The sequence below is a fragment of the Sander lucioperca genome, chromosome 2 (assembly GCF_008315115.2).
Source record: "Sander lucioperca isolate FBNREF2018 chromosome 2, SLUC_FBN_1.2, whole genome shotgun sequence".
Classification (NCBI taxonomy): Eukaryota; Metazoa; Chordata; class Actinopteri; order Perciformes; family Percidae; genus Sander; species Sander lucioperca.
The window spans coordinates 40,072,277-40,085,532 of NC_050174.1; the positions used below are offsets into that span (position 1 = coordinate 40,072,277).

A 13,256-nucleotide genomic window follows, 5' to 3' on the forward strand; every position below is an offset into this window, starting at 1 on the left:
CCCTGCTACTAAAAGTTTTTTCGAAAATTAAAAAGTCTTAACATGAATCCAACATATTATTAGCAAATATAAATCCACACTGCTAACTGGCCTATAGGTAAGGTAGTCACTAATGTAGCCACCCACAGATACAGTTAATCCTAAGGATTCACTGTGCCTGTGTGTGTATGTGTAACATTAAAACATGATTTATAAAATAATGCCAACAATTATTAGGCTATATTACTGTAATATCTTAGTATTCTATGCAAAAAAGCTATATATAAAGGCTTTAGGCCATCCTACACGTTATTGTAGGCCCAGTTTAATATGCAACTTCATTTTAGTCAATATATGTAGTAGGGGGTCCCTGCTCAGTCTCTCTTTCAGTTAAGGGGTCCTTGGTTAAAAACGTTGAAGACCCCTGGTTTAGTCTATGGTCTGTATTCGGATGAGTGATGAGTATTCCAAATTCCTGCCTTTGCTGCAACCTTTGAATGCAACATAAGAGCCGCCCCGCTCTACCGGATTTCAGCCGGTAGTAAGTCGGTGTTTGCCAGTGACAGCCATCCCTTAAATCCTCAGGACCCCTGCCTTGTCAACCTCGTCCTCACATCTGTAGCCTACATTTCTTATGACACGGTGCGATGAAGCGGAAAGTAAACGGCATTTAGGAGTAGTGTACATGACAGCTGTGCAACAGGCAACTGGGCTGCAAACTCACTGAAGGCTCATCGGCTTTGGAGGAACTGTTGCACAGAATCCCGCTGCGATGTCCCTGCTGTGTGTCAGAGGTAAGGTCTCACTTCATAGCTGCAGGTTGTCCTTTTTATTTTTTATTTTATATTAATACTACTACTACTACTACTACTACTACTACTACTACTACTACTGCTACTACTACTAATAATACTACTACTACTACTACTACTACTACTACTAATAATAATAATAATAATAATGAATGAATGAAATTAATATAGAAACAGTAGGATGGTAACAAAAAGTATGAGCTGTTCGGCTGCATTTAATGATTTGCTGAAAAAGCCAAGTTAGCCTAATCCTGTGCATAGATGTTGGGATATTGTACTAATAAATATTGCAAAACAGCACGACTTCCTATAGTAGCATAATGTTCTAGTACTCTCCTAGGGATAAAGAATAGCATTTAAACGTAGGCCTACAGAAAATATAAAGGGCAATATTATGTAATATAAGTGTATGTTGATGGTGTCTCTCATTAATTAGAGTAGAGTCATAAAATGAACAAACTTTAAAGGTTTTCAGCTGTTTCTCTAGATAGCCAGCAACATGTGTGATTTAAACCCCATGTGGGCAGTAACCCTTATACTGTGTGTTACATTCAGTTTCCTGGATGAGGTCATGAAGGAAATACTTTGTTCTGACATCAATGATAACAAGTAGTTGATGGGAAACAGACCATAGAACTGCAGTACCTTCTTAAACTATATCAGAAGTGACAAAGCGTTGGTGATCACAGTTATACCAAAGACTAAAACAAAGACCTATGTGGCACTGACACTGTTTACTGTGTGTGGCTATTTGATTGGAATGTGTTATTGGCCATACTCGTTAAATATACTGTATTGTTGGGACATGTCCTTTTTTTTTTTGGAGAATATGTTTCACTGAGTTTAAGAAAAGTTAGAATACTTAAATTAACCCTAATCGGAGTGAAAAAGCCTAGAACTAGAGCTAAACTGATAAATCAGCTGATATTCTTAAAACAGATACTGTATATCAAGACAAGTAACAAGAAATTGTGGTACAGAAATGCTTAAGCTACTTTTGAGGTAGTTGAGAAAACAGTGTTGTGCACCAAAAGGCCTGAATGTATGAGCATGAAGTAAAGCTGAGCTGTGATTTGGGCTATATTAGAGAAAAGACAAGGCATTAAAAATGAGTAATATTATTAACAAACAACATACCTGAAGACTTTTATCTGAAGCAACAGAATCATACGTTGTTTAACGGGGGTTAAAAGTGGATTCATAACATTAAGCCTTATGTATGTGCTTCTCCAAACTCTGGGCGGGCCGACTGCCATCTACTGTGCACTGACTATGGATAAGTACCTCAAAAAACCCCATTTAAAAAAAAATCCGAACTATACCTTTAAGCTGCTAGTCCTTAATAAATATTATTTGTTTCAGTGGAAAGTTTCGGTGTCTCATGGTCCTCTTCCAAACTGTTCTGGGGGGAAACAAGGGTGCTTGATTTTTTTTACAGTGTGTATTGAATATTGGCTAAACATGTATTGTCTTCTTTATTCCTGAAATATCAATATCAACCTATAAAAAAGACCTGTCAATGGAACCCATGCACTTGCTTTTGTTGTAGAGGAGAGATACTGGATCATAAGTGGAAGTGAGGTGAAATTGAATGAGATATTGCTTCCTCCTGCCACAAGTGCAGTACTGTTGAGGTGCCCTCAAGCAAGTCACTTGATCTGCAGCTGGTCAAATGAAGCTGACCGGTGGCCTAGAGCTGGAGGCTGTGGTTGTACTGTGCAGGTGTCTAACTGAAAGAATAAGAAACAAGTTGTTGCTGACAACGAGCATGTGTATTCAGACATATACAGTTTAGTTAATGAAAGGTTAAAGAAAACACTGCCACCAGTTTATTTAACATTTTGGCTCCTTTCCAGATTACAAATTGCTCTTCTTTCACAGACATGCTGATTGATTTCTGCACCATCAAACTATTGTCTGCCTATCTCTAACTCTCAGCCTCTGGCGTATTGTTTCATACTGATCGTTTTTGACCATTTCTCATCTTGGGTGTGAGTGCTGCCCAAGGCTGGAGGGCTATCACCAAACTTCTATTACAGAATGAGATAGGGCTGAGGTCGGAGGGCTGGAGGGATGGAGGGGGTGAGTCCCAGCTGGGTTGCAGTGGGCTCAGCCAAGTGGAATTATTAAAAAAGACCATCATTTTATTTTATAGCTTGCACAGTGGTTGATGGAGAGTGTGGCTTGTGTTCACCTGTATCAGTAAAACCTTCTCTGAATCTTGTACACACACTCGAGTGTTTCACAGCAGACTGTTTTTGAGTCTTGCTGCATCTATAACAATACAATTAGTCTCATTTATCTTGAGAACAACAAACTGTGTGGGAATTGCTGCTGCCTCCTCATGGCTGTGTTTAAAAGAATCTTGTAACTGTTTAGGTGTTGACTTTGGCAGAATCTTTTACACTAAATGGATGTTTTTTTCTGGACCTTTGTTAAGTTGTAGTTTAAAGGTGCCCAGTGGAATTTTTGACCATTAGTAGGATAGTCAGTCTGTCTCCTGTGTGAAAATCTGATGTTGACCCATCCATCCAGCCCAACTTTGTCACTCTATTACAAATTCACCTTACTTCCTCCTTTGCTTCCATCATAATTACTATGACACTTGGAGGGCTTTGTCCCTCTGACGTAAATGTAGGTCACGTATGTACACTTGCCGAAACAACTGATAGCCAACATTTTGACGTTCGTCTTGGGAGGACAGCCTCTGCTTTTCAAACAGTTCAGCTGACCTGTGCCTAATGTTCTTAGACAGTTTTTTTTCTTTCAACTTACCTGATAAAAAGTGTATTGAACATTTGAGAGACATTTTTGTATCCCCCTCATTCTCCTGGCAACCCTGCCATAGCAGATGTACCCTCTCTGATTAAAGGAACCATCTCAGTGAGGGAAATGCAGTTAAACCAGGAGAGTGGCATCCTTGTTTCTTGAGAGCTGTGATACTTTTCAGAAGCAATTTTCCTTATTGCTTGTTCCTTGTTGTGTTGAGGGCACTCAGAGTCTGCATGGTGGCTGCTGGCAGTCCTCTGAGGAGAGTGAATGGCTGCAGAATGAAAAGCCGAGGATGGGAGGACACAGTCTGTTGATAGCTCAGTCAGTCCCACACTCAGCTATTTCTAGATGGCAATTAGCAGTGGAATAAATGCATATGCTATTGAATAATTTGCAGAGTGTTGAGTCAGGCTACTGTGAAGTGATAGCAGTAGAAGAAATCTATATCGACAACGTTTCACTTCCGGGATTGTTCAGGTGCTGCCGGAAATTCCGCCGGATGTCCCTATTTTGGCCGGATGTCCGTTACTTTACACTTTCTTTGTGTTGGCATTTTGAACTCCAGTCAATTTATGAGGACTATGGTTAACTGCTCCTCAGATCTCTGCAGGGTAAATCCAGACAGCTAGCTAGACTATCTGTTTTCTGTTGCACGACCTAAAACAACTTTTGAATGTACACGTTCCACAAAAACAAGTTCCTTCCCGAGGGTATTTTACAGAGGCACCGTTGCTCCGTCCGGTGTTTAGCGCCGCCCAAGACGATTGTGATTGGTTTACAGAAATGTCAATAAACCAAAGCACGTTTTTCTCCCATCTCGGAATGCTTTGTGGACTAGCCAGACCCTCCTCCGCAGCATTGTGGAGGAAGGTCTGGTAATGCGAGACTAGAAGAAATTATACTGCATTAATGGAAATAAATTAGGGCTGTCAAAATAACGCGTTAATTCCGATTAATTAATCTGAGAAAAAATAACGCGTTAAAAAGAATAACGCAGATTAATCCATTCCAGCCCTAGAACGGCTGGAATGGATTAATCTGCGTTATTTTTTTCCACCATTGGACTGTAAAATGAAGGAGGGAGATGAGAATGTGCTGTCTGGATCATTAATTGGAACATTTACTTGTAAAAATCTTCTTCCTGCCAACCCTGGCTACCGAAATCTGGTGCCACTGATATGTCTGCGCTCTTCTCTCTGATGCTCTGAAACAGACTACAACACAAACACCGCTGCACGTGACGCTAGTGAACACTATACTCAACAGCAGCTAACGTTAGCCTACCGCTAGCTAGTAGCTGGATTAAAAACGGTTAAAATGCTGACAGCTAACGCTGAACGGTGTAAAGTTTGACTGTGTTTTAGCCATCGGAAAAACAACACAGGCGGTGCGTTCAATGAAACTGGTAAACTACAGGCTCATGGTGCATTTGAAGTTATTGTAAATGTCCTTTTCCCACCTGGTGGTTGTTTTTGTCATTCAACAGCAATTTACTAGTGAAATAAGTTATTGTTATTGTTATACATTATTATTAAATCATTTAATTTTGACCATATGGCGTTAGCAATAAACAAGCCGTTCTTTAATGTCACCAACTGTTGTTTAGTAGCCTACCCTTTTTTTTTCTTTTCTTTTTTTACTTTCTTAAAAAGTATCAGTTCAAGCACCGTTAATTATGTATGCGATTAATTTCGATTAATTAATTACAGAGTATGTAATTAATTAGATTATTTTTTTTAATCGATTGACAGCCCTAAAATAAATACATGCATATATGACTTTTGGTCATATGTTTCGAGATAGCAGCCAGGGGTTCAATACACAAAAACTGGAGCTTGTGCATTTTTATTTTGTAATGCAAGATAAAGGACTGGTGTGGATTCATAAAGATAATAACTGAAAATGTTTTTGTAGGCCACCAGATGCCATAGGTAAGGACTGTAGGTGAGACAGTCAGACGAGGTCAGTAAACACACCAGCGCACTGTGCTGGAACTGCAGCAACACAAGTAAAGCCTCCATGGCCCGTCTGGGGAGAGGGAGGGTGGGGATAGAGGGGGAGTAATCCCCTGGCCATCTGCTGCTTTTTCTGTCCTGTGTGTGTTTATTCTTGTGTGTGGACAGGGACTTGACTTCCTTCTTCTCAATCCCTCCTTTTCATGATAATGCTACTTCTTGACAGCCTCTCCTTTGCTGCTGGCCACTTTTTCTTCAGAAGTGCTCAGAATCATGTCCTGGGCAACTTTGAAATTATTATAAAATATTACTGATACATACAGACAAATGTCCTTTGTGTTTAGTGCCAATTACAAAACATTAGCACGCTTACACACTAAACTATTTAGATGGCGACAATGGTAAACATTGTACCTGCTTAGCATCGGCATGTTGCATTGTCATTGTGAGCTGGTTAGCATGTTGATGTTAGCATTTAGCTCAACAACTCATTGCTGTGTTGAAGTGCAGCCTCACAGAGCTGCTGGCATAGCTGTTGTTATCTTCTCAGTACAGTAATGAGCTCTTACAGCACCCGTTACTTAATATATATAATGATAGCAAAAAGTGACTCAGACTGATATTTATTCTTTACATAAATACAAAATAACATCTACTAATAATTTTGGTAATAATTTCTGAGAGTTTTAAAGGGTTATTAAAGATTAAAATATGTATGCAGGAACAATATACAGTAAAACAAAACTTATTATTGGTGGATATGTACTGAGTTTGAAAATATTCTTCCTGTTGTGTACATTTGTTTTATAACATACCGTATGCTGTTTCATTCTATTTTAAGGGTAACTTTTAAATATCTGCCCACAGATGGATCAATCACAGTTCTTTTTTCTGTTGATAAATGAGCTCTGTCTCTGTTAAATAACTAGTAAAAAAAAAAAAAAAAAAAAAAAAAATATATATATATATATATATATATATATATATATATATATATATATATATATATATTTAACGTGTGAACTGTTAAACCTTGACTGGGAAATATACATAAAAATGCAGGTAGAACCTTTTCTGACAGCATATATGCAAATACATCTTTGATAAGCTAATATCAATGTACTATATAGTATTTAACATGTTCCTGGATCTTGACAACAAACACCAGTGTGTGATTTAGTTGTATAGCTGATTGGGAATGCTCCCTGTTTTGCTGGAGCATCGTTTTGCATTTTTTATTACCACAGTTACACTCATTCACTCCTGGGAATTTCCTTATTCTCTGCAGCTCCACTGAAGCTGTTTGAGTGTGTGTGTGTGTGTGTGTGTGTGTGTGTGTGTGTGTGTGTGTGTGTGTGTGTGTGTGTGTGTTTTGTCTTTGGGTAAAGCTATTTAACTTTTAGACGATGCTGTCAGTTTTTCAAAGGGGTTAAGGATTAGGACATGGTTTTGGTTAAAGACTGAAATTATGTTAGTGTACAGATTGTTACACTTTCATGAGCGTTTCTTTAGAAAGCTGCAAGCATCAATACCGGATTCCCAATTCCCAATGAGCCTGTTTTTACTGGGCACTGCACTAGTTCCTTTAAATGTCACTGTTGTTGTGTGTGTCTGTGTGCCTGTTGTCATGTCATCATCAATGAAGACCCATTCCTGGACCCCCTCCCCGTAGTAGATCACTCTTAAAATGTCTCTAATTGGCTCATTATTGCAGTGAAGCAGGGACACAGCAGGAGGAGAAATCTGTTAATTTGTGATTATGCAGAGTGATGTGAGATATACATGCTACTGTATATTATAAACACCCGGAGACACTGAGATGGAGGATAATATCATGAAAGTAGGCCTGTTGTCTATCTTAGGTTATTTTAGGTGTTTTTATTACATTTAGATTCTTTCTTTCAGGTTGTTAAACAATTATTAGGACTCAAGTGGCTCATACATTAATGAATGTATCAACAAATTACTAAATGAATGTTGTCTCCAGCCAACCACACATCCAGCAAGTACAGAATTCTGTGAAAGAACTTTAGAAGAAAGTTGATTCTTTACAAGAATTGGAGAGATTACATTATAGTTGTATATAAGAGCAACTAGAACAGGACAGACATAGACACAAGGTCCTTAACATGCTCAGACTTTTATAATTTGACGATAACTCCCAGAACAGCTACTAAATCAACGCATACTCATAAACGGTCTCATATGATATAGTACGAAAACTTATGCACAACAATTCTTTGATATCTTCCGAAATTACGGAGACAGCCGACCGGTCACGTTACAGTTAAATTTAACGGGCACCACCAACATATACGCCAATACCAATATATCTGCAAAAGGCTTATTTCTAGCTGATACATCGTTCACCATTCAGTTCAGTATAAGGCACGTGTTTTGGCGTTTCAACACAGGCCTGTTGGAGTGGCTTTAGCATGCGTGATGGCATTAGTAGTACCATACAGGGTTTTTTTGTGTGAACTATATGGCAATTAGGAACCAGGCTGTCTAAATAACTTCACTTTCAGTAAAGGGTTAAAGGATGGACAGTAGCATAGATGCACACAAATGCACACACATACATGGAGGGACAGACAGATCCACAATAGCTGTATTTATTAGGTTGCTTGGCGAGGGGCTGTTGTTTAATGGAAGTGAGAGGGTGATAATGACATGGCCACCAGGTTGCTAACCTCCACACACTCAAACCCATCGTAATTCGAAGGACTAGAGCTAAAAATAGATTCACCTTCTGGCCTCTTGTAATGACACTGCTCAAGTCCACACCTGTCTGCCTGCTCTGCGTGTCAGATCTGCTGCCCCCCTTCAACTCGTAATTTTTTATGTGTTAGTGGACCTGGGAGAATGACTGAGTGAGACCACAAAATTAAAGTGCTGCTTGATAAGTAATGTTTTACTTTATTAAGACCTGCAGTGAAATTATGTACGTACTGTACGTGGAGATCAAGAGTTTAAGGGTCAACATCAGAACAGCTGGTACAGATTCAATGACTTGCTCAAAAACCCAGCAGTTGATTTGCCACCACTTACCACTGTAATGAAGACATCTCCAACATATTTATAGATTCTTCTATCTTACTTGTTCAGAATATTTTATATATAATATATAGGTGTACCCCAAAGTAAGCTACTGGCATGGCTTCATGTATGACAATTTCAGTCATGGATGGACTGGCAAAAAATTTGGAACAGACATTTATGCTCCCCAGATGATGAATCATGCTGATGTTTGTGATTAGCGCCAACCACGATGCTGAAATTTGTGGTTTTGCGAAATGTCTCGACAGCTGTTGGATGGATTACCATGAAATTTGGTTCAGACATGTATGTCCCCCACTAGCCTGAAGTGCAAGTTAGTCTGGAACCTTTTCAATTCCAAGGGGCATTATCAACGGCTGTGGACCAAAATGCCTCTGGACGCAATTGGACAGACCTTCAACCCATCAGAGCAACAAAAAAAGCATCAATATGTCTGGGAATGAGTGTTGCCAGTTTTACCATCAGAATTTGAAAATAGTACTTTAACAGAAAATTCAAAAAATCTGTTTTGTTGTTTTCAAAAATGCCCAATGGCGCTCCTTATTACTAAGCTAAGGTAATGCTCGGCGTAGTGTGTCCAGGATGAGGGTGCACGAGCCAAAAATGACGTCATCATGTACAAGCCAAGAATCACGTATTTTGCGTAAGGCGCCAAGGCTCCCTAAGGTGTCAGTCATCGTCTGAAACCCACCACACATGAGATAAACGGTTGATTGGCTCAACCAGGGCCTGGTTGTCTGGAATTCTGTCTGAACAAGAGGGGAACCAGATTCTGCCAGAGCAAATAAAACATGAGCTCGCAGATTTGTATGGTTCCCAGGCTAGTTCCCCACAAGATGAACTGTAAAAACTTGGTGACCCCCTGACTTTTCACCATCGTCAGGTCAAAATGTCTATCATCCTCCTGCAAATAGTTTCAACTGTATGACTAAGGTGCAAGAAGGAAAAAAACTTACCCTTCTCTTCCACTTGTTTTTTTTAAAAAAAAGATTTGGTAACACTTTACTTGAAGGTATCTACATAAGAGTGACATGACACTGTCATGAACACATTACACTGTCATGACACACCTTACCCTAACTCTAACCCTAACCCTAACTTGTCATGACAAAAACCTAATGACACTTAATGACAGAAGCATTATGTCATAAACATTTATGACTTGTTATTGTTGCTAACCCTAACCCTAACCCATAATGTTTATGACAGTGTCATGTCACTCTTATGTAGATAACTTCAAGTAAAGTGTAACCGATTATTTTTTAGGGCTTTTTTCTTTTTATTAGAGCAACTGAAGAGTGACAAGAAATGGAGGAGAGAGAGAGGATGACACGCAGAATGCAAAGGGCGGCAGGTCAAATCTAACCTGTGCCGCTGCCAAGGACTGAGCCTACGTAGGGGGGCACTCCACCTGTTTTAACCTACCTCAAATGGGCTCTCAATGTGGCCAGGTTTCAGTATCAGCAAGGTAGTGTTCCACTGAATAAGCTGTTGTGTCATCTCTCTGCAAAGACTTGAAGTATCAGAGGCTCAAAAACATCTTTAATTCACCACTGAGAGGTTATTTCCACCCTTGAGCTTCAAAGCCGCACTTTCACACGTCACTTCAAAGAGATCAAACCAGAGCCACCAGAGCAGCTATTAAGTGGTCCCAGTCGGAGCTTCAATCTAATGAAAAGAAGTGGAAATGACATGTAATCATTATGGCTTTGTAATACTATTACTCAACTGTGATTATTTCTTCAAAGTCAGGCTAAAATTACATTCTCTGTTGACGGCTGTTAGCCTTGTGTAGAATTTGGATATGGTTGTATAACTGTTGATGTAGTTTTTGGATTTCTTACACTAAGGACTTGTCACAGTTAATTGTAGTTAATTCTCAATTTTGGTAAACATTTTAAGAAAACTATTTTTTTTAACTTAAAGGATACTACTTACTTATACTATATACCATATTTATTTTTTGGAGGTTTGGCCATTATACCTACCAGTAATCTTTTATTATACCCACAAGTTATCTACTGATATGTGGGAACATCGCTAAAAAAATGTCTGATACAGTATCAGCCACATGATCAGACACGTTGTAAAAATTGGAAGTTATGCCGCGTTCTATTTACCTCGGAACTCAGAAGCCAGAACTGGGAATGACGTCATAACCGAGTTGAATGCGTTCTATTTAAAAGTCGGATTTTCATTGTTTTCATTAGCTCTAGCCCGGTTAGCTATTGTTAGCAATACCAGTCGATAACAACACATTACGCCGTTTTTTGTGCATGCAAACAGCGTAACAACATATCCACAGATAGAAGTTGGACATGCCTGTGTGAACGACTGATTTAGTGACACAAATAAGACAGAAGTGCTTATAACTTTATGTTACTGCAGCTTTTCACAACTGTTGATACAGGGGGCAGCCATGTTGGATTTTGAACTCGGGCTACTGTGAGGTTGTCCGAGTTCCGAGCTCGTATTTCCGAGGTCAGGGGGCGTGTTTACGACTTTGACCTTGTTAAAACCGAGTTCCGAGGTAAATAGAACGCGGCATTATTTGGAAGAGGAAAGTAGCCAAACAGTAAAATTGTTAACCAAATTGTCTATTCTAAACATTCATTACAATTTACAGACAGACTTCCTGCATCAAATTTGACCTGCTTTGCTTGTCGTAGTCTTCATGTGCAATGAGGGGTTATTCATTTATTTTAACAACTTTCAGTTGTACTTCCAAATAAATTGGTTTAGATATCTGGATACACTTGTAAACAACTTGTCTGATCCAAGAGGAAAATAAGACCAAAGTTGTAATAAAACAGAATTGTTTTTTTAAACAATTTACAAGTGAAGAAAAAGGGCTCCAGTTCGTCTTTGGAAAATGAGTAGGCTATTGTGTAAAGCGCGATTTATGCTTCTGCATTAAATCCACGTCGTAGGTACGCACGTAGGTAAGTGTAGATACGGACCCTGTGCAACTCTACGCCGTAGCCTGACAAAAAAAATGTAATCACACGTCGTGGCGACACAGATCGCAACAACTGTGATTGGTCCGCTAGGCCGTGGCTTGGTAGCATTGTATTTCCTTCTGCTCTATTCCAGGGTTGTCCTTCTCCGTAGACAACATGAAATCAAGGAGAGGGTTAACCTTTCCTGCTGCAGCTTTCCCATCGTGGTCACCATGTTTCTCCCTCTACGCCTCCAGAGTCGTTCCTCGCTCCGAAGCGAATCCCCGTTGCCCTCTCACTCGCACTCACACCACACACTCCCCAGCATACACATACGGCTCTGCTATTCTCTTAAAGAGATACACTAGAACAACGCAGACACCAGCGCCAGACATGGGGGACTCGAGTCACATGACTTGACTCAAGTTAGACTCGAGTCGCAAATTTTAGGACTTGAGACTTGCTTGATAAACATTCATAAAAGACTCGACTCGACTTGACTTTGACTTCATATTCATGACTTGAGACTTGACTTAGACTTGAGTCAAATGACTTGAAACGAACGAGACTGGCTACGGCTAGTAAGTTAACGTCATGGATCCCTCTGCACCGAAAATAATAAAGTTTGGCTATAAGGATTACACATCTGACCAGGCAAAGAAGAAACAAACGGCAGTTTGCAAGGTCTGCACTATAAAAATTTCCGACGTCAACCACCACGTCGAATTTCATCAGACACTTCAAGTTCCAGTCCCCATATTCAGCTGAACCACTATTTGGATGTTTGTGATGGACAGAACTCCCTTCAGTTTTGGGCCATGAATAAGCACACCCTCCCCTCTTTGTTCAAGGTGGCAGTAAGAGCAAATAAAACTGGGCACACATACATATTACACACACAACACAAACTGCACTCTCTTTCTCTCTCTCTCTCTCACACACACACACACACACACACACACACACACATGCAGACGTAAGTGAATAAAGCTAGGCACACATACACACCGAACACACACTGCACTCTCGCACACACGCACATGCACACATTCACTCACCAATATTAATAACTTTTCACTCTCTCTCTCTCTCTCAAACACACACACACACACATTCACTCACAAATACACTGACAAATATTAACATATACTATTCATTCCATGTGATAAATACACTCAGTCAATCTCTCCAAATTACGCAAAGTTGGTGGGATTCAGCTACTCTTAAAGAATATGTTTTTTTTTTTCTTTAAGAGAAGGAAAGGTTAAAGGATGTGTTTCTGTCCCATAAAAGTGAGGCATGTTTGAAGAATATTATTTGACTTAGAAACCATTACTCTTGAATTGTTTGAATGAATTTCATGATTTGATGGCATATTGAACAAATATGTATGTTGATTTATTGTTGGCCTAATATCAGTTTTAGGCTGTGCTTTTGTATCTGTATAAATTTAAACTGTTCAGATGTATGTGGGTTGGGTGCAATGTCTTTTGAATATTGAGTAGGAAAAAATGCAAATAAAACTCCAGCAGTTCATGACCACTGTCTTTAGCTTTTTAAAAATGGAAAGTTTTGTATGACTTGACTTGTGACTTGCTTGAACAAAGCTATGACTTGACTTGCTTGATTGTCACAAAACATGACTTGGACTTGCTTGAGACTTGAAGGTTAAGACTTGAGACTTGCTTGTGACTTGCCCATGTGTGACTTACTCCCATCTCTGACCAGCGCACAAGTAT

General features: G+C 39.5%; 1 protein-coding gene across 12 annotated transcripts in view; it reads left to right on the forward strand.

The window, feature by feature from the left end:
* Positions 1–516: 516 nt before the first annotated feature.
* LOC116053998 (protein unc-13 homolog B-like) overlaps positions 517–13,256 on the forward strand; it is a 169,719-nt gene continuing 156,979 nt past the window's right edge. For 11 of the 12 annotated variants that reach the window (XM_035997398.1, XM_035997402.1, XM_035997410.1 and 8 more), the window contains exon 1: positions 517–773. In XM_035997398.1, the coding sequence (XP_035853291.1) occupies positions 752–773 (22 nt within the window). In that variant the 5' untranslated portion in view covers positions 517–751. The remainder of the gene's footprint in view (positions 774–13,256) is intronic. The other variant, XM_035997430.1, reaches the window with a different exon arrangement.